The sequence below is a fragment of the Chiloscyllium plagiosum genome, unplaced genomic scaffold (genome assembly GCF_037043375.1).
Source record: "Chiloscyllium plagiosum isolate Xiang-an unplaced genomic scaffold, Cpla_swu_hap1 HiC_scaffold_21, whole genome shotgun sequence".
Taxonomy (NCBI): domain Eukaryota; kingdom Metazoa; phylum Chordata; class Chondrichthyes; order Orectolobiformes; family Hemiscylliidae; genus Chiloscyllium; species Chiloscyllium plagiosum.
This window is the reverse complement of record NW_028270159.1, coordinates 2,350,861-2,372,557: the sequence shown is the minus strand read 5'-3', so window position 1 is coordinate 2,372,557 and position 21,697 is coordinate 2,350,861. Positions and strand designations below refer to the sequence as shown.

Genomic DNA, 21,697 nt, shown 5'->3' with positions numbered 1-21,697 from the left:
AGTGCTGAGGGAGTGCCGCACTGTCGGAGGGTCAGCACTGTGGGAGTGCTGTACTGTCGGAGGGTCAGCGCTGAGGAGCCTGCACTGTTGCAGGGTCAGTGCTGAGGGAGCGCCGCACTGTCGGAGGGTCAGCACTGAGGGAGTGCTGTACTGTCGGAGGGTCAGTGCTGAGGGAGCCTGCACTGTGGGAGGGTCAGTGCTGAGGGAGTGCCGCACTGTCGGAGGGTCAGCACTGTGGGAGTGCTGTACTGTCGGAGGGTCAGCGCTGAGGAGCCTGCACTGTTGCAGGGTCAGTGCTGAGGGAGCGCCGCACTGTCGGAGGGTCAGCACTGAGGGAGTGCTGTACTGTCGGAGGGTCAGTTCCTAGGGAGCCTGCACTGTGGGAGGGTCAGTGCTGAGGGAGTGCCGCACTGTCGGAGGGTCAGTGCTGAGGGAGTGCCGCACTGTCGGAGGGTCAGTGCTGAGGGAGTGCCGCACTGTCACAGGGTCAGTGCTGAGGGAGTGCCGCACTGTGGGAGGGTCAGTGCTGAGGGAGTGCCGCACTGTCGGACGGTCAGTGCTGAGGGAGCCTGCACTGTGGGAGGGTCAGTGCTGAGGGAGACTGCACTGTCACAGGGTCAGTGCTGAGGGAGCGCCACACTGTGGGAGGGTCAGTGCTGAGGGAGTGCCGCACAGTCGGTGGGTCAGGGCTGAGGGAGCGCCGCACAGTCGGAGGGTCAGTGCTGACGGAGTGCTGCACTGTCGGAGGGTCAGTGCTGACGGAGTGCTGCACTGTCGGAGGGTCAGTGCTGAGGGAGTGCCGCACTGTCGGAGGGTCAGTGCTGAGGGAGTGCTGCACTGTTGGAGAGTCAGTGCTGAGGGAGTGCCGCAGTGTCGGAGGGTCAGTGCTGAGGGAGTGCCGCAGTGTCGGAGGGTCAGTGCTGAGGGAGTGCTGCACTGTTGGAGAGTCAGTGCTGAGGGAGTGCTGCACTGTCAGAGGGTCAGTGCTGAGGGAGTGCTGCACTGTCGGAGGGTCAGTGCTGAGGGAGCGCCGCACTGTCGGAGGGTCAGCACTGAGGGAGTGCTGTACTGTCGGAGGGTCAGTGCTGAGGGAGCCTGCACTGTGGGAGGGTCAGTGCTGAGGGAGTGCCGCACTGTCGGAGGGTCAGCGCTGAGGAGCCTGCACTGTTGCAGGGTCAGTGCTGAGGGAGCGCCGCACTGTCGGAGGGTCAGTGCTGAGGGAGTGCCGCACTGTCACAGGGTCAGTGCTGAGGGAGTGCCGCACTGTCGGAGGGTCAGTGCTGAGGGAGTGCCGCACTGTCGGACGGTCAGTGCTGAGGGAGCCTGCACTGTGGGAGGGTCAGTGCTGAGGGAGACTGCACTGTCACAGGGTCAGTGCTGAGGGAGCGCCGCACTGTGGGAGGGTCAGTGCTGAGGGAGACTGCACTGTGGGAGGGTCAGTGCTGAGGGAGGGCTGCACTGTGGGAGGGTCAGTGCTGAGGGAGGGCTGCACTGTCGGAGGGTCAGTGCTGAGGGAGTGCCGCACTGTCGGAGGGTCAGTGCTGAGGGAGTGCCGCACTGTCGGAGGGTCAGTGCTGAGGGAGTGCCGCACTGTTGGAGGGTCAGTGCTGAGGGAGGGCTGCACTGTCGGAGGGTCAATGCTGAGAGAGTGCCGCACTGTCGTATGGTCAGTGCTGAGGGAGTGCCGCACTGTCGGAGGGTCAGTGCTGTGGGAGCGCCACAATGTCGGAGTTTGTCTCGCACTTGGCTTAAGTTGAATCTGTTTTGATCGTGAATTAAAAACAAGCTAATGTTTTGAGAGATGTGAAACATTGATCTTCCATGTAATTTGTGTGGGTTTTAATTGCAGGTTACAGACACTGGCATGCTGACCTTCGATCTGATGACACCCCACTTGAAGCAGGGCTGGCTTTCACTTGCAAACTAAAATCAAACATCCCTTTTCAAGGCCGGGAAGTGCTGGAGAAGCAGAAAGCTGAGGGCCTGTTTAAACGCTTACTGTGTTTCACCATTGATGAGTAAGTGACTGAACCATTACTGTCTCAGAAACAGGGATTGTGGGAGCTAGTGTATTTAAAATTGCAACAACTTCCAAATGTAATCTTGCACTGTGGATTTGAGCCCATTTTTGAGTGAATCTCCCCTTAGAATCTTACAGAGTAATCCAATTGGTTTCATTCCTGGTGATCTACCCATATCATCTTGAGTTTATTTCCCTCCAGTTTTATTCTGAAATTATTAATTGTCCCATTTACAAGCCCCTGTTGCAGGCAGTGAGTTCCGAATTATAACGACATGCTGTGTAAAAAAATTCTTTTGCATCCTCCCTGCACCTTGTGCACAAAGCCTTAAATTCCAATCCTTTCAACTTCTGTGAACAGAACATAATCCTGTAAGTCATGTCTGAAATTTCCTGATAACCTACTGTTCTCTAAGGAGAACAATTCTTGCTTCTCCATCCTCATCTTGTCACTGAAATTCCTCGTCATTGGATCCATTTGGTAAATCTCTTCTGTACCCCTGAACCAAATGAAACACTTTATTTGCTGCCTGAGCAGAGATTGATATAAGTTCCCTGCGTTTATATCCAACATCCCTGCTTATGGAGACCAAGCTGCCCCAAGCTTTGCTGACACCGGTCCCAATACTGACACCGGTCCCAATACTGACACCGGTCCCAATACTGACACCGGTCCCAATACTTATTCCAGATTCAAAGATCTAGGCATTTGAACATAATGTTTCTCTGACCCCACACACTCTTTAAAACTCTACCCTGTTAGTAAGATAGATTACTATATGATTTAAAGTGCTGAATAATCAGAGCTGAGCTGTAGAATGGAAGAACCGCAGAAAAATCAGGAATAGAAAGCTGCCAAACACTGTGTTTCCTAATGTCTGAGAACAGTCTAGATTCATTTCAAGGTTATGATCCCCAGACTGCAGTAAGTACAGGGCTACTTAAAACACAGGCCTCAGCCCACCCCCATGATTCAGATTATTGTAGGATAATTTACAGAAAGATGCGGTGCACACTCCCGCCAAATTGCTTTCAGTAGGTCATGACCTGAACATCAGTGTGAGAGGTGGCTCTTACTGTACAGTCTCGTACTGTTTTGTGTAAAAAATCAATTGTTATTCCATAGGAACGTCCCCATGTTTGGTCTGGAAGTGATTTGGAGGAACGGGAAAATAGTTGGACACATTCGGAGGGCAGATTTTGCATTTACACTCAACAAGACCATCGCATACGGCTATGTCAGGGATCCTGATGGCGGAGTCGTAAGTAAAGATAATATCAACACCTCGGAGTGTTTGAGGGGTCAGTGTAGAGGAAGGTTTACCGTGTATCTAATCCTGTGCTGTTCCTGTTCTGGGAGCGTTTGAATTAGAATCATAGAGTCCCTACAATGTGGAAACAGGCCCTTCGGCCCAACAAGTCCACACCGACCCTCCGAAGAATAACCCCACCAAGACCCATTGCCCTACCCTATCACTCTACATTTACTCCTGACTAATGCACCTCACCTACAAATTCCTGAGCACTACGAGCAATTTAGCTTGCCCAGCCCATCTAAGCAAAAGTAGCACCCGGAGGAAACCCACGCAGATACGGGGAGAACGTGCAAACTCCACACAGAGAGTCACCTGAGGCGGGAATTGAACCCGGGTCTCTGGCGCTGTGAGGCAGCAGTGCTAACCACTGTGCCACCGTGCCCCACAACTGAGGGGGATCAATGTAGTGGAAGCTTTACTCTTTATCTGATCTTCCTGTACTGGTTCCTTCCATTGTTGACCCTGTGAACTCTCCCAGTGACAAAAACAGAAAATGCTAGAAAAGCTCAGCAGGTCTGGCAAGTGTCTGTGAAGTGAGATCAGAGTTAATGTTTCGGGTCCAGTGAGTCTTCTTCAGCCCCCTTTCAGAGTGTTAGTTCTCATTGTCCCTCTCTGACCTTCCTGTCTTGTACATGAGGCTATTGATCAATGACATGGTGTTGACAGACACCAGGCTGTGGGGTTGTGATGCTTTTCCAGCCTTAGCTAGTGCAGGTACATCATGTAATCAAGAACACTAATGTGATAATATCCCTTATCACAGGAGGGATTTAAAAGTCAGGCAGTTATGTTTCAGTTCTGAAGGTCACTTGTAAGATCACATCTTAAATAATGTGTGCAGTTATAGTTTCCTTATTTAAAGACGATGTAAAAGCATTGGAAGTGATTCAGAGGAGATTTACTGGATTGATACCTGGAATGAGTGAGTTGTGTTATGGGGAAAGGTTGGACAGACTGGGTTTGTTCTCAGTGGAGTTTTGAGAGTGAGGGGTGATTTGATCGAAGGGTATCAGATCCTGAATGGTCTTAACAAGGTGCACAGGGAAAGGGTCAGTCCAGAACCAGCAACACAGATTTAAAATTAGGGTCGCCTTTTTCTAACTGAGCTGAGGATAATTCTTCTTAGGATCATGTGGCTTTCAGCATCTCTACCTGAGGAAGTATAGTCATTAAATAATTGTAAGACAGATATGGATAGATGTTTGTTTGGGAAAGGATCAGAGATGATTAGGGATGATGAACATGTGGAATTTGAGCCACGCCCAGATCAGTCACGGTCCAGTTAAATGGCAGAGCGGGCTCCATGTCCAATGATGTATTGCACTTCTTGTGTACATTTGGATGTTCATACACTTTCTATCACTTGACCTTCCAAGGCCTTCACAGTGATTAGTAAGAATATAAGAGATATGAACAATAAGGAGGTCATTCAGCCCATTGAGATGCTCCACCAATCAATAAGATCTTGACTGGTCTGATTATTGCCTCAACTGCAATGTTTCTGTTTTCACCCCATTACTCCTCAGTCTTTTGAAGCTCAAAGCCTTGAATATATTCAATGATTCAGCTTCTACAGTTGTGTGGGCCAGTGAACCCAAAATTAACAATCCTTTGGTAGAGGTTATTCTTTCTCATTTCCACCTGAAATTGGATACCTCATATTTGTAAACTGTGACCCCTAGTTCTGTAGAGCTATATCCTGTAGAGCTGTAACAAGACTTCTCTGTGTTAATACTCGATCCCCATTCCAATAACGCCCCCCCCCCCCCCCACCACCACCCCCAGAGTCTTCTCAACTCAGGTTGGTAAGATATCATGGTGTGCCAGTGGGATCAGTGCTGAGACCTCAACTATTCACAATTGATATCAATGAGTTAGATGGAGCAACATTTGGTGGCCTAATTTGATAATGACACACCGATACAAAAGTAAGTTATTGAGAGGACATAAGGGAACTACAGCATACATTATGCAGGTGGGGACAAGTGTGGCAGATGAAATCCAACGTGGAAAATATCAGATACTATATTTTGTCAAGAAGAATAAAAAAGAAGCATGTTATGTAAATGGTGAGAGTACAGACTTCTGAGGTGCAGGAGGATCTAGGTGTCCTTATACATGAGTCATAAAAGATTAGTGTGCAGGTACAGCAAGTAATTAGAAAAGCTAATAGAATGTCATTTTTTTATTGTGATGGGAATTGAGTAGGAACGTTGGGAGGTTATGCTACAGTTATATAGAGACTGGTGGGAACACAGCTGGAAGTACGTACATGTGTTGGAGGGAGTTCAGAGAAGGTTTATCAGACCAATCCCTGGAATGCTGTGTTGTCTGATGAGGAAAGGTTGAACAGGTTAGGCTTGTATGCCCTGGTGGTTAGGAGGTAGGCGGTCAAACATAAACAATTCTGATGAGGCTGGACTGTGTGGACATGGAGAGAATGTTTCCTGTAGTGGTGAAATCTAGAACTAGGGGGTCAATGTTTAAAAATCAGGGATCACACATTTAAAGCAGATTAAGAGTTTTTTGTCCTCTAAGGGTTGTGAATCTTTAGAATACTTCTCTCGAAAAATGGATGGCAGCAGAGGTCCTGAGTATTGTGAAGGAAGAGGTGGGTAGAGTTTTGTGAAGCAAGGTACAAATGTAGTTTTTGGGGTTGGAGTCCGATGAGCTGTGAATGTGTTGAAAGTAAAGCAGGTTCAAGCAGCCTACTCCTGGTCCAGATGTACAACAAGGACAGAATCTCAGGATAGACGGCTGATCATTTAGAACATAGAACATAGAAGAATACAGCGCAGTACAGGCCCTTTGGCCCTCGATGTTGCGCCGATCCAAGCCCACCTAACCTATACTAACCCACTATCCTCCATATACCTATCCAATGCCCGCTTAAATGCCCATAAAGAGGGAGAGTCCACCACTGCTACTGGCAGGGCATTCCATGAACTTACGACTCGCTGAGTGAAGAACCTACCCCTAACTTCAGTCCTATATCTACCCCCCCTTAATTTAAAGCTATGCCCCCTTGTAATACCCGACTCCATACGCGGGAAAAGGTTCACACTGTCAACCCTATCTAACCCCTTAATCATCTTGTACACCTCAATCAAGTCACCCCTAAACCTTCTTTTCTCTAATGAAAACAGCCCCAAGTGTCTCAGTCTTTCCTCATACGATCTTCCTTCCATACCAGGCAACATCCTGGTAAACCTCCTCTGCACCCGTTCCAGTGCCTCCACATCCTTCCTATAGTATGGCGACCAAAACTGCACACAATATTCCAGATGCGGCCGCACCAGAGTCTTATACAACTGCATCATGACCTCAGGACTCCGGAACTCAATTCCTCTACCAATAAAAGCCAGTACGCCATATGCCTTCCTCACCGCACTATTTACCTGGGTGGCAACTTTCAGAGATCTGTGTACATGGACACCAAGATCCCTCTGCTCATCCACACTACCAAGTATCCGACCATTAGCCCAGTACCCCATCTTTTTGTTATTCTTCCCAAAGTGAATCACCTCACACTTAGCTACATTGAATTCCATTTGCCACCTTTCTGCCCAGCTCTGCAGCTTGTCTATATCCTGCTGTAACCTGCCACATCCTTCCTCACTGTCAACAACTCCTCCGACTTTCGTATCATCCGCAAACTTGCTCACCCAACCTTCTAACCCCTCTTCCAGGTCATTTATAAAAATGACAAACAGCAATGGTCCCAAAACAGATCCTTGCGGAACACCGCTAGTGACGGCACTCCATGAAGAAACTTTGCCATCAACTACTACCCTCTGTCTTCTTCCATCCAGCCAATTCCTAATCCAAACCTCCAACTCACCCTCAATGCCATATCTCCGTATTTTCTGCAGTAGCCTACCATGGGGAACCTTATCAAACGCCTTACTAAAATCCATATATACCACATCTACCGCTTTCCCCTCATCAACCTCCTTCGTCACCTTTTCAAAGAATTCAATAAGGTTTGTGAGGCACGACCTGCCCTTCACAAAACCATGCTGACTATCCTTGATCACATTATTCCTATCCAGATGTTCATAAATCCTATCCCTTACAATTCTCTCTAAGACTTTGCCCACAACAGAAGTGAGACTCACCGGCCTATAGTTACTAGGGTTATCCCTACTCCCCTTTTTGAACAAGGGAACCACATTTGCTATCCTCCAATCTTCTGGCACTACTCCTGTAGACAAAGAGGACATAAAAATCAAGGCCAATGGCTCTGCAATCTCCTCCCTTGCTTCCCAGAGAATCCTAGGATAAATGCCATCAGGCCCAGGGGACTTATCTATTTTCACCTTTTCCAGGATTTCCAACACCTCTTCTCTACATACCTCAAAGCCATCCATTCTACTAATTTGTGACTCAGTATTCACATCGACGACAATGCCCTGTTCCTGAGTAAATACTGAAGAAAAGTATTCATTCAGTGTCTCCCCAATCTCTTCCGCCTCCACACGCAACTTCCCACTACTATCCTTGACTGGACCTATTCCTACCCTAGTCATTCTTTTATTCCTAACATACCTATAGAAAGCCTTAGGGTTTTCCCTAATCCTACCGACTAAGGACCTTTCATGTCCCCTCCTTGCTGCTCTTAGCTCTCTCTTCAGATCCTTCCTGGCTACCTTATAACTCTCAATCGCCCCAATTGAACCTTCACGTCTCATCTTTACATAGGCCGCCCTCTTCCATTTAACAAGGGATTCCAATTCCTTATTAAACCACGGCTCCCTCGCACGACCCTTTCCTCCCTGCCTGACAGGTACATAATTATCAAGGACACTCAATAGTTGCTCCTTGAACAAGCTCCACATATCATTTACACTCTTGCCTTGGAGTCTACTTTTCCAAGCCACACATCCTAAGTCATGCCTCACCGCATCATAATTTCCCTGACCCCAGCTATAACTCTTGCCCTGTAGTACACACTTATCCCTCTCCATCACGAGAGTAAAAATCACCGAATTATGGTCACTATCCCCAAAGTGCTCACCTACCTCTAATTCCAACACCTGGCCTGGTTCGTTACCCAGAACCAAATCCAGTATGGCCTCACCTCTTGTTGGCCTGTCTACATGTTGTGTCAGGAAACTCTCCTACACACATTGAACAAACACTGACCCATCTAACGAACTTGAGCTATAGCTTTCCCAATCAATATCAGGAAAGTTAAAGACCCCATAACAACCACCCTATTACTGTCACTCATCTCCTGAATCACCTTCCCTATCCTTTCTTCAATGATTCTAGGACTATTAGGAGGCCTGTAAAAGACTCCTAACAGGGTGACCTCACCTTTCCTATTCCTAACCTCAGCCCAAACTACCTCAGATGGCAAGTCCTCATCCATCGTCCTTTCCACCACTGTAATACTATCTTTGTCAAGCAATGCCACACCTCCCCCTCTTTTACCCCCACCTCTGACCCTACTAAAACATTTAAATCCCGGAACCTGCAACAGCCAATCCTGTCCCTGTTCTAGCCATGTCTCCGTAATAGCCACAACATCGAAGTCCCAGGTACCAACCCACGCTAACATGACTGAGATGAAGAGAAATTTCTTCACTGAGCGTGTTGTTAATCTTTGGAATCTCCTCCATCTGAGTTATTGATGATCTATCATTAGATAAATTTAAGACTGAGATGGAGAAATTGTGAGATATGGTTATAGGATGGTAAAGTGGGATTGAAACAAAGATCAGCCATGATTGTATTACATGGTGGAACAACTGCAAAAGATCACATGGTCTACCTCTCCTCCAATTCCTTGAATTCCAATCTGAAACAGTTTTTTTTTTAAGATTATCCATTTCTTTTGGGATGCTCAGATACTGGATATCAGGACCAGAGACTTGCTGGCCTTCAATCCCGTTAGTTTCCCAGGCACGTTTTTGTATGTGATAACAGTTCTTTAAATATCTCCATTCCTTTTATCTCCTAATTTTCTACAATTCTTAAGGTTTTTTTGTGTCTTCCAATGTGAAGAAGCTTATAAACTGTGTCTGGAATTTTTTGAGGATGTAACTCTGAAGATGGACGAGGGAGATCCAGTAGATGTAGTGTACCTGGACTTTCAGAAAGCTTTTGATAAAGTCCCACATAGGAGGTTAGTGAGCAAAATTAGGGCACATGGTATTGGGGGCAAAGTACTAACTTGGATTGAAAGTTGGTTGGCTGATAGGAAACAAAGAGTCGTGATAAACGGCTCCATTTCAGAATGGCAGGCAGTGACCAGTGGGGTACCGCAGGGATCAGTGCTGGGACCGCAGCTTTTTACAATATATGTTAATGATATAGAAGATGGTATTAGTAATAACATTAGCAAATTTGCTGATGATACTAAGCTGGGTGGCAGGGTGAAATGTGAGGAGGATGTTAGGAGATTATAGGATGACCTGGACAGGTTAGGTGAGTGGTCAGATGCATGGCAGATGCAGTTTAATGTGGATAAATGTATGGTTATCCACTTTGGTGGCAAGAACAGGAAGGCAGATTACTACCTAAATGGAATCAATTTAGGTAAAGGGCAGTACAAAGAGATCTGAGTGTTCTTGTACACCAGTCAATGAAGGTAAGCATGCAGGTACAGCAGGTAGTGAAGAAGGCTAATAGTATGCTGGCCTTCATAACAAAAGGGATTGAGTATAGAAGCAAAGAGGTTCTTCTGCAGCTGTACAGGGCCCTGGTGAGATCACACCTAGAGTACTGTGTGCAGCTCTGGTCTCCAAATTTGAGGAAAGACATTCTGGTTATTGAGGGAGTGCAGCGTAGGTTCATGAGGTCAATTCCTGGAATGGCGGGACTACCTTACGCTAAAAGACTGGAGCGACTGGGCTTGTATACCCTTGAGTTTAGAAGACTGAGAGGAGATCTGATTGAGACATATAAGATTATTAAAGGATTGGACACTCTGGAGGCAGGAAACATGTTTCCGCTGATGGGTGAGTGCCGAACCAGAGGACACAGCTTAAAAATACGGGGTAGACTATTTAGGACAGAGTTGAGGAGAAACTTCTTCACCCAGAGAGTGGTGGCTGTGTTGAATGCTCTGCCCCAGAGGGCAGTGGAGGCCCAGTCTCTGGATTCATTTAAGAAAGAGTTGGATAGAGCTCTCAAGGATTGTGGAATCAAGGCTCATGGGGATAAGGCAGGAACAGGATACTGATTAAGGCCTACTCCTGCACCTATTGTCTATTGTTCCATGTCTTCACCATTTCCTTGTGTTTCATTATAATTTACTATTCTCATCTGCTAAAGGACATTTATTTGAGAAACAGCTCCCCTCCTTGCATACACTTACAGAAGCTCTTACGATTTGTTGTTGCATTTGTTGCTTATTTATTCTCAATTTCTGATTTTTTTTAATTAGACATCCTTTGCCAATTTGTGAACTTTTCCCTATTTTCTGGCTTACCATCACATGATCAAAAATCTATCTACCTCTGCCTTTTCAACATCATATGTCAGCCTTTTCTTTCAATTTGAAACTATTAATAACATTCTTTATTAGCCACTGATGGTGAAGTTTTCTCTCAGAGTCTTCCTATATCCGAATATAACCTCATTGAGAGTTATGAAATATCTCTTCAAATTTCTGCCATTGCTTTGATGCCAAATTATATCTGAACCATTTTTTCCCATTCCCTGTCATCAATTCTTTCTCCATGCCACTGCTAAGACACTAGTTTCAGACCTCAGTTTTTCACCCTCAAATTGAATGTGAAATTCTTACCTAGGGATCCTTGACAATGATATCATTCATTAATCTTGTCTCATTATACATTATTGATCTAAAACAGCTTGACTCCAGGTTGACTTCAGAAAATATTGTTCTAAAAAGCTGTATTGAATAAACAGTGGACTCAGCCACAAGGCTATTTTGGTCAATTTCCTTCATTTATCTATATGAAGAATAAAATTGCAGATGATTACTGTGGTACCTTTCTTAGAAGCCTCTATTATTGCTTGATTATAGTTTCTCCTGCACAGTAGCTCTTGTGAGGGGACCTACTCCCACCAGTGACTGTCTTCCCTTAGTATTTATTTTGTGTAGCTCTTTTACCTAAATCAAATCTTAGTTTCTTCATGAAATCAGGTACCATCCCTTCAGTTACCCCTGTTCACTGGACGCCATCTCCCTAAATCCCTTTTGCCCCTCTCCTCCATTCTAATGTCCAAAAAGTGTAAGGAGTTCATAATAGTTTTGGCACTAAATTTGAGACCATCTGCTGCCACATCCCTTTCCTGGCCTACCCTGTCGGGCCAAAGTACCTTGAAAGATTCTGTTTCACTCTAGTTCCTCCCATGGTCTCCTCCATGTCCTGTCTGAGGCTTGCCTCCCGTTTCCTCACTGCTGACCACTGAGCCTGTCCTGCTGGATTAAAAAACCCCACCCTTGAACCCTCCATGCTTGCAACCGACCATCTCGGATCTCTTCAGACTCCTTGAGTAGATGTGTAGCTCTTCTGGAGCACCTTCACATACGTGATGGGCTGAATGGCTTCCTTCTTTGCTGTTATATTTCTGTCATGACCTTTCCTGACCTTTCTTGTCTGTAAATTATTGAACGGTTTGTCCATAATCTAATTTTCTTGAGCAGAGGTTTCCTCTAGTTAATCATTGGAGAGACTGAAGCTAATGATTTGGTTCCTCCAACAAACCCCATTCCTGATTCCACGACCCCCCCCCCCCCCCCCCCCCCCCCTCTGCCGCGGCAACTGTTGTAAGCTGCATCTGACCAATCTTGAGCCCGGTGTGACTCTCAAAAGAAAGTCCAACTATATATTTGCATTTTTGGTAAGATGGTAAAATCAGATGCTGACGTAGTTTGTACCTTAGCTTGTTCATTTTTATTGTTATGTGTTACTTCTAGACTCAACTGTTCCGGTGCGTTCCGAGTGAATTCTCTGCATAGCGTGTTTGTGTTTTCAGTCTCTGTGTCTCACTCCAGGTAACACCAGACTTTGTGAAGAGTGGGGAATACTTGCTGGAGAGAATGGGCATCTGCTACCCAGCAAAGGTCCACCTCAAATCACCGTTCGATCCAAACAACAAGCGAGTTAAAGGGATTTATTCGTGAGGACCTAGTCTGCCTGTGATCTCCACGCTCTGAAAGCGGGAAGTATCTGACCAGGAATTTTCTGTAATTGTCTTTGGAAGATCCGTTTCTGGAAGCCAGAAGTTTTTGAAGTTTCTGAACTGGGTATTATAACCTGACTGAGAAAGAGACCTTTTAATATTTTATTGGATTAGAATAATTCTTCAGTCTTTATAATTATTTTCAATCAAGTTTTAACAAATTAAACTTTACATCATTGCCAAAAAAAACAGCATGTCTGTTCAACACACAACCTGAACTTGTAGTCTGAACCCACAGGTGAAATTCACAGTGCCTTATTTGGTGAAGTCAGGCAGCAGCTGGGGCTTTGGCAGCTCTTGTGTACTGACTCAGAGTGAATATTATTCAAACCAGATCAGCAGTATTTTTAATGTCTTCCTAGGCTTCCTAGCAGTGTTTCTTATTCCAGGGAACTTGTAATGGGGGAAATATTGAATGGACTGAATGTTCTGCAAAAGGAGTGGGAACATGAGGGCCCAGAGTGAGGGGCAAACTGGATTGCTTGGAATGAGTGTGATGGGCGTTTAATGTAATGAAGGGGTGGGACTGGCAGGCGAGAGGGTTGTCGGGGTTTCTTAGATTGATGATTTGGGATGGAGTCTGACAGAGATGGTTCTGAGAGAATATTTCGGTGCTGTTGGTGTTGTGACCAGGGTTCACAGACTAAGGATACCCGGGTAAACCACTTAGGACTGAGATAAAAGGTTTCTTCACCCAGAAAGTGTGGAGCCTGTGGGATTTTCTATCACAGAAAGCAGTCAAGACCAAAAACAAGAAGGATCTGGATATAGCTCTTGGCTAAAGGAATCCAAAGTAGAAACAAGCTATTGAGGTGGATGATCAACCATGATCATAATGAATGGCAGAGTAGACTTGAAGAGTTGAATAGTCTCCTCTTAATTTCTATGTTTATGGAGAAGCTGACTTTCATTATTTAAAGAAATTACATGTTCTGATCTGAGAGAGTTTGCTGTTTAATAGGAAACAAATTAACATCAGATTGATTAAAGGACAATACACACAGGATGACAGCACAAGGATACAAACATGGACCAAGCTTTCTTTGGTGAGACACAACAGCAAAAACATTAGCGTTCCATCCCTGTCCCTCCTCCGACCTCACCGAAGTTGGCTTATAACGGTTACTCCATGGATTCACTGAGCCCACAGTTGGATACAGTGACCCACTGAAGGGGCTTCCATCACTCTCCTGGCTTATTGGCAGTGAGTTGGACCATTGTCGCCTCTCCTGGTGTCATGTGACTCAATCTCTGGCAATGATCCTGTGACTTTGACAGTGTTGCAGTTACCCGAGGGAGGGGCTGCTTGTCCCAGTTTCCCTGAACATAGAAAATATTGCATTGTCAAGGTTTGATTTTAAATGAACTTAAATAATAATAGTGTAGCAGAGAATATGACTATCTCCCTGTGGCAGGGTTGCTGGGATGTAGTCCTGCAGAAGCTTTGATACTTACTGGGAAGCTCACTGCCGAGGATTTATTACAGTGCACGGAAATGGGTGCAAAATCATACATGGCTTTCAGCACCTGACTGCTGAACGAGCTCCAGGGCACTGCATCAAACTGTTGTGTTACTGGTACCTGGGGACAGCTACAAATCCTGTCATCGTCAATCCTTTAAAAATAGAACAGTGGCGTGACCATCACTATCAATGGCATCACTGAGCCCCCCTCCACCCCCATCCACCCACCCCCTAAGAATCCTGCAGCGAGTAACTCAGATCCTGACTCCCAAAGCCTATCCACCATCTACAAGGCACAAGTCAGGAGTGTGATGGAATACTCCCCACTTGCCTGGATGGGTGCAACTCCAACAACACTCAAGAAGCCTGATACCACCCAGGACAAAGCAACCCTCTTGACTGGCACCATGTGCACAAACATCCACTCCCTCCACTATAGTGTGTGCTATCTACAAAATGTACTGCAGAAATTCACCAAGGCTCCTTCAACAGCACCTTCCAGACCCTGTGACCTCTATTATCTACAATGACAAGAGCAGCAAATACATGGGAACACCACCCCTTGCAAGTTCTCCTCAAACCCACTTACCATCCTTACTTAGAAATATATTGCCATTCCTTCACTGTCCCTGGGTCAAAATTCTGGAATTCCCTCCTAAGGGATATTGTGGGTCAACCTACAGCAGTTCAACAATGCAGCTCACCCCACCTTAAAAGGGCAGTTAGGGATGGGCAATAACTGCTGGCCCAGCCAGTGATATGCAAACCTTGTGAATGATTTTAAAAGGTTTTTATGTCTGTAGGTCCAGGGGCACAATTTGTGCACATCTCTAAGGAGACTCCCCTGATTTTTGTTGCACTATTTGTGACCATCCCTCAGCTGACTCACCCAACATTTCAGTTACTGTGCAAAGATCTCCTGCTGTAGCTCAGTGTTTTCAATGGTGTTTAATTATCCTGTGAATGTTCTGCTATGTAAAAGATGCTGTAAAAATGCAGATTGTTACCTGTTGATAAAGGTGAAATATTTTTGTAGGTAACTGATATCCACTGCACTTTTGCATAATTCCAGTTGTGTTTGGGGATAATAGTGCACGTAGTTCACACACATTTCTTCATTGATTCCAAATCCCCCCTAAACAAACAAATTGCAATCACGTCAACTTTCCAATTTATCCCAAACCCTTTGAACTTTTCCTATGTTTATTCATTTTCCATTTAACATCAACTCACTTTGACCTGTCTTCACTCTCAACTTCTCTCCCATCTCTCTCCTTTCTTTCACCCACCCCCCCCCCCCCCCCCCCCACCCCCCACTGCATATCGCGCGCTCTCTCTCTCTCTCTCATTAGGCACATGAAGGGAAATTCTTCATATTTGTGACAATGTGGACATTTATAGTCAATCCCAGAGGTCAGGCCAGTGCTGCCTGAAGGTGTGTGTGTGTGTGTGTGTGTGTGTGTATAACTAGACCTCAATGTGACTCTGCAAAGTGATCATTTTGTATCAATTTCCTTTCTTCCTTAAAACCTGTTACATCTCCAAATATAATATGTTCTGATGAAAGATTAGAATCTTTTACACTGTTTCGATGTCTGACCTGAGTATTGCCAGCATTTTCTGCCCCTCTCTCTCTCAGATTCCAACATTCCCAGGACATTTCTCTTGTCCGCTGAAGATATTTGTTCATTAAGATGGGTCAGTCCCTGCTCTGATGTTTCAGTACCTACCACAGTCACATGACTCCGGTCCTCAGTGTTATATGTGCAGGAGGTTATCAAAACATCTCCCTGTTGAGAGGAATCACATGGTTAAAGAACACTTACTGAATTGATTAAGGTATGGGCAGGTTACACAACAATGTTGAGGGCCAGGGCTGAGGAAGAGGGAGAGGTGAAGCAGCAGGGCAATTACAGCCAAATTGTTGTACAAAGTTGTAATTAAGGAATAAAAGGCACTTGTAACAAAGCCAGTGCAATAACCTTGATGGACTTTAGTTTTCAAACCTAAAATGTAGCAAAAGGATTTTGTGTAACAAGTTCATGGAATGTATTTCCAACAGTTTCTAGTAGAATCTATTATAAGAACATCAGGCAAGAGGTTATTTTAGATCTTGTTTTATGGAATAAGGTTAATTTGCAATACTTGAGGAAGAGTGAGCCTAACACATTGTCCAGCCCTGGGAGGTGAGGCACCACCAGTTCTCTCTGAGCATTCCTCTATGGCACCTGGGTCTCCAGTTGATTTCACAGGCAGCAAGCTGCTCCATGAAACAACCTGAGCATGAAGCCATGTCCCAGGCTTCACCACAACTGTATTAACTGGGACTGCACCCCTTGTATATGGAGTGGTAGCAAAAACTACCTGTAGGTACCAGTAAAAGACGAGGACACGGGTGGGGGCGTGAGGAAGTGATGGAATATAAAAGTAAATTAGGCGGGAACAAGGAGTCAAGTCTCATTACCCAAGAAATGAGAGTTGGAGTTAGCTCCATGGTCCTACAAACCTGCTCCACCATTTGTTAAGATAAGAACTCATTTTTTCCCTGGACTTCATCTCCCCACTAAATCTGCATATTCTCACAGCACCAAATCCGTTTGATGTAGTTATTAATTGATATTGATGTATTGATCAAAAGCTTATCGGCCTGCCTTACAGCTAGACAATGACTGAGCATCCACAGCTCTTTGGGATACAGAGTCACAAGATTATCGAGTGAGAACAGTTCTCATTTTCAGTTATGATCAAACTGATCAAACTCTTTCTCTGAATCTGTGACACCCCCATCTCTGCACCCTTGGGCCATGGGAAAGCTTGGCACCTGTCAAGTTGGCATCAATTTTAATTAGACCAACTCTAACTTTCTGAAATTCTATTGCAGTCTACTCTCCTGACAGGTCAGCCTTGTGAATAGCTGTTGCATTCCCTGCAAGGCAAGTTGTTCCCCAATCCACATTAGTCAACTTGCCCCTTAGTTTCATTTTTAATTAAATCACTCTCAATTTAAAATTAAAATGTACTAATATTATGAGAGGGAGGAGTTGGTGTCGGACTGGGTGGACAAGGTCAGAAATCACATGACACCAGGTCATTGTCCAACAGGTTTATTTGAAGTTCATCTGATAATGGAGCAGCACTTCAAAAGCTTGTGACTTCAAATAAACTGCAAATAATTGTTGGACTTTAACCTGATGCTATGTCATATTTAATGTTATGATTGATCTTCTTTAGAGAGTCTTTTGCTACAAAGTTACCAATTTACCTTCCTCAACAATTCCCAAGTTGATTCTTTGTTATATTGATATGAAAATTATACTTTCCGTGAACTTGTCCTTGATATTATTCCATAAATTTGGTTTGTCCAGTGAATCTAAGGATTAAGTGTGTGTGTGTGTTGTGTGTGTTGTCTGTATGCTTGTGTTTGTGTGTGTGTGAGAGACTTTGTGTGTTGTCTGTGTGTGTTTATGTTTGTTTGTGTGTTGTCTGTGTGTGTGTGTGTTTGTGTGTGTGACTGTGTGTGTGTTTGTGTGTGTGACTGTGTGTGTGTTTGTGTGTGTGACTGTGTGTGTGTTTGTGTGTTGTCTGTGTGTGTGTGTGTTTGTGTTTGTGTGTGTGTTGTCTGTGTGTGTGTGTTGTCTGTGTGTGTTTGTGTGTGACTGTGTGTGTGTTTGCGTGTGTGACTGTGTGTGTTTGCGTGTGTGACTGTGTGTGTGTTTGCGTGTGTGACTGTGTGTGTGACTGTGTGTGTGTGTTTGTGTGTGTGACTGTGTGTGTGTGTTTGTGTGTGTGACTGTGTGTCTGTGTTTGTGTGTGACTGTGTGTCTGTGTTTGTGTGTGTGACTGTGTGTCTGTTGTGTGTGTTGTGTGTGTGTTGTCTGTGTGTGACTGTGTGTGTGTGACTGTGTGTTATCTGTGTGTGTTTGTGTGTGTGACTGTGTGTGTGTTTGCGTGTGTGACTGCGTGTGTGTGTGTTTGTGTGTGACTGTGTCTGCGTGTGTGACTGTTGTCTGCGTGTGTGACTGTGTTGTCTGCGTGTGTGACTGTGTCTGTGTGTGTGTGACTGTGTGTGTGTTGTCTGTGTGTGTTTGTGTTTGTGTGAGTGACTGTGTTTGTGTGAGTGACTGTGTTTGTGTGTGTGACTGTGTGTTTGTGTTTGTGTGTGTGACTGTGTGTTTGTGTTTGTGTGTGTGACTGTGTGTGTGTGTTTGTGTGTGTGACTGTGTGTGTGTTGTCTGTGTGCGTGTTTGTGTGTGTGTTGTCTGTGTGTGTGTTGTGTTTGTGTGAGTGTGTGTTGTCTGTGTGTGTTTGTGTGTGTGTGTGTGTTGTCTGTGTGTGTGTGTGTGTTGTGTGTGTGTGTTGTCTGTGTGTGTTGTCTGTGTGTTGTCTGTGTGTGTGTGTGTTGTCTGTGTGTGTTTGTGTGTGTGTGTTGTCTGTGTGTGTGTGTGTTGTCTGTGTGTGTTTGTGTGTGTGTGTTGTCTGTGTGTGTGTGTGTTGTCTGTGTGTGTTTGTGTGTGTGTGTTGTCTGTGTGTGTTTGTGTGTGTGTGTGTTGTCTGTGTGTGTTTGTGTGTGTGTTGTCTGTGTGTGTTTGTGTGTGTGTGTTGTCTGTGTGTGTTTGTGTGTGTGTGTGTTGTCTGTGTGTTTGTGTGTGTGTGTTGTCTGTGTGTGTTTGTGTGTGTGTGTGTGTTGTCTGTGTGTGTTTGTGTGTGTGTGTGTTGTCTGTGTGTGTTTGTGTGTGTGTGTGTGTTGTCTGTGTGTGTTTGTGTGTGTGTGTGTTGTCTGTGTGTGTTTGTGTGTGTGTGTGTTGTCTGTGTGTGTTTGTGTGTGTGTGTGTGTTTGTGTGTGTGTGTGTTGTCTGTGTGTGTTTGTGTGTGTGTGTTGGCTGTGTGTGTGTGTGTTGGCTGTGTGTGTTTGTGTGTGTGTGTGTTGTCTGTGTGTGTTTGTGTGTGTGTGTGTTGTCTGTGTGTGTTTGTGTGTGTGTGTGTTGTCTGTGTGTGTTTGTGTGTGTGTGTTGTCTGTGTGTTTGTGTGTGTGTGTGTTGTCTGTGTGTGTTTGTGTGTGTGTGTGTTGTCTGTGTGTGTTTGTGTGTGTGTGTTGTCTGTGTGTTTGTGTGTGTGTGTGTTGTCTGTGTGTGTTTGTGTGTGTGTGTGTTGTCTGTGTGTGTTTGTGTGTGTGTGTGTTGTCTGTGTGTGTTTGTGTGTGTGTGTGTTTGTGTGTGTTTGTGTGTGTGTGTTTGTGTGTGTTTGTGTGTGTGTGTGTGTTGTCTGTGTGTGTTTGTGTGTGTGTGTGTTGGCTGTGTGTGTGTGTTGTGTGTGTGTGTTGTGTGTGTTTGTGTGTGTGTTGTCTGTGTGTGTTTGTGTGAGTGACTGTGTTTGTGTTTGTGTGTGTGACTGTGTGTTTGTGTTTGTGTGTGTGACTGTGTGTGCGTGTTTGTGTGTGTGACTGTGTGTGTGTTGTCTGTGTGCGTGTTTGTGTGTGTGTTGTCTGTGTGTGTGTGTTGTGTTTGTGTGAGTGTGTGTTGTCTGTGTGTGTTTGTGTGAGTGTGTGTTGTCTGTGTGTGTTTGTGTGTGTGTTGTCTGTGTGTGTTTGTGTGTGTGTGTGTTGTCTGTGTGTGTTTGTGTGTGTGTTGTGTGTGTGTGTTGTCTGTGTGTGTTTGTGTGTGTTGTCTGTGTGTGTTTGTGTGTGTTGTCTGTGTGTGTTTGTGTGTGTTGTCTGTGTGTGTTTGTGTGTGTTGTCTGTGTGTGTGTGTGTGTGTTGTCTGTGTGTGTTTGTGTGTGTGTGTGTTGTCTGTGTGTGTGTGTGTTGTCTGTGTGTTTGTGTGTGTGTGTGTTGTCTGTGTGTGTTTGTGTGTGTGTGTGTTGTCTGTGTGTGTTTGTGTGTGTGTTGTCTGTGTGTTTGTGTGTGTGTGTGTTGTCTGTGTGTGTTTGTGTGTGTGTGTGTTGTCTGTGTGTGTTTGTGTGTGTGTGTGTTTGTGTGTGTTTGTGTGTGTGTGTGTTTGTGTGTGTTTGTGTGTGTGTGTGTGTTGTCTGTGTGTGTTTGTGTGTGTGTGTGTTGGCTGTGTGTGTTGGCTGTGTGTGTTTGTGTGTGTGTGTTGTGTGTGTTTGTGTGTGTGTTGTCTGTGTGTGTTTGTGTGTGTGTGTTGTCTGTTTGTGTTTGTGTGAGTGACTGTGTTTGTGTTTGTGTGTGTGACTGTGTGTTTGTGTTTGTGTGTGTGACTGTGTGTGCGTGTTTGTGTGTGTGACTGTGTGTGTGTTGTCTGTGTGCGTGTTTGTGTGTGTGTTGTCTGTGTGTGTGTGTTGTGTTTGTGTGAGTGTGTGTTGTCTGTGTGTGTTTGTGTGAGTGTGTGTTGTCTGTGTGTGTTTGTGTGTGTGTTGTCTGTGTGTGTTTGTGTGTGTGTGTGTTGTCTGTGTGTGTTTGTGTGTGTGTTGTGTGTGTGTGTTGTCTGTGTGTGTTTGTGTGTGTTGTCTGTGTGTGTTTGTGTGTGTTGTCTGTGTGTGTTTGTGTGTGTTGTCTGTGTGTGTTTGTGTGTGTTGTCTGTGTGTGTTTGTGTGTGTTGTCTGTGTGTGTTTGTGTGTGTGTTTGTGTGTGTGTGTTGTCTGTGTGTGTTTGTGTGTGTGTGTTGTGTGTGTTTGTGTGTTGTGTGTGTTTGTGTGTGTTTGTGTGTGTGTGTGTTGTCTGTGTGTGTGTGTTGTCTGTGTGTGTGTGTTGTGTGTGTGTGTGTTGTCTGTGTGTGTGTGTGTTGTCTGTGTGTGTGTGTGTGTGTGTGTGTTGTCTGTGTGTGTGTGTGTGTGTGTGTGTTGTGTGTGTGTGTGTTGTCTGTGTGTGTGTGTGTGTTGTCTGTGTGTGTGTGTGTTGTCTGTGTGTGTTTGTGTGTGTGTGTTGTCTGTGTGTGTGTTGTCTGTGTGTGTGTGTGTGTGTGTGTTGTCTGTGTGTGTGTGTTGTCTGTGTGTGTGTGTGTTGTCTGTGTGTGTGTGTGTTGTCTGTGTGTGTTTGTGTGTGTGTGTGTGAGTGTTGTCTGTGTGTGTTTGTGTGTGTGTGTGTGTGTGTGTTGTCTGTGTGTGTTTGTCTGTGTGTGTTTGTGTGTGTGTGTGTTGTCTGTGTGTGTTGTCTGTGTGTGTTTGTGTGTGTGTTGTGTGTGTGTGTGTGTGTGTTGGCTGTGTGTGTGTGTTGTGTGTGTTTGTGTGTGTGTGTTTTGTGTGTGTGTGTGTTGTGTGTGTTTGTGTGTGTGTGTTGTCTGTGTGTGTTTGTGTGTGTGTGTTGTCTGTGTGTGTTTGTGTGTGTGTGTTGTCTGTGTGTGTGTGTTGTCTGTGTGTGTGTGTTGTCTGTGTGTGTTTGTGTGTGTGTGTGTTGTCTGTGTGTGTGTGTGTTTGTGTGTGTGTGTTGTCTGTGTGTGTTTGTGTGTGTGTTGTCTGTGTGTTGTCTGTGTGTGTTTGTGTGTGTTGTCTGTGTGTGTGTGTGTGTTGTATGTGTGTGTGTGTGTGTTGTGTGTGTGTGTGTGTGTGTGTTGTGTGTGTTTGTGTGTGTGTTGTCTGTGTGTGTGTGTGTGTGTGTGTTGTGTGTGTTTGTGTGTGTGTTGTCTGTGTGTGTTTGTGTGTGTGTTGTCTGTGTGTGTTTGTGTGTGTGTTGTCTGTGTGTGTTTGTGTGTGTGTGTTGTCTGTGTGTGTTTGTGTGTGTGTGTTGTCTGTGTGTGTTTGTGTGTGTGTTGTCTGTGTGTGTTTGTGTGTGTGTGTTGTCTGTG

General features: G+C 45.2%; 2 protein-coding genes across 2 annotated transcripts in view; one reads left to right on the top strand and one right to left on the bottom strand.

The window, feature by feature from the left end:
* sardh (sarcosine dehydrogenase) overlaps nucleotides 1-15,001 on the top strand; it is a 229,547-nt gene extending 214,546 nt beyond the window's left edge. Inside the window, exons 19-21 of the mRNA XM_087998130.1 lie at nucleotides 1,850-2,018; nucleotides 3,147-3,282; nucleotides 12,311-15,001. Of these exons, the coding sequence (XP_087854256.1) occupies nucleotides 1,850-2,018; nucleotides 3,147-3,282; nucleotides 12,311-12,439 (434 nt within the window). The 3' untranslated portion in view covers nucleotides 12,440-15,001. The remainder of the gene's footprint in view (nucleotides 1-1,849; nucleotides 2,019-3,146; nucleotides 3,283-12,310) is intronic.
* The window catches only part of LOC148146081 (dopamine beta-hydroxylase-like), a 25,684-nt gene continuing 17,667 nt past the window's right edge, over nucleotides 13,681-21,697 (bottom strand). Inside the window, exons 2-5 of the mRNA XM_087998676.1 lie at nucleotides 15,692-15,751; nucleotides 14,969-15,096; nucleotides 13,954-14,113; nucleotides 13,681-13,818 (exon numbers count right to left, since the gene is read on the bottom strand). Coding sequence (XP_087854802.1) covers nucleotides 13,681-13,818; nucleotides 13,954-14,113; nucleotides 14,969-15,096; nucleotides 15,692-15,751 — 486 coding nt within the window. The remainder of the gene's footprint in view (nucleotides 13,819-13,953; nucleotides 14,114-14,968; nucleotides 15,097-15,691; nucleotides 15,752-21,697) is intronic.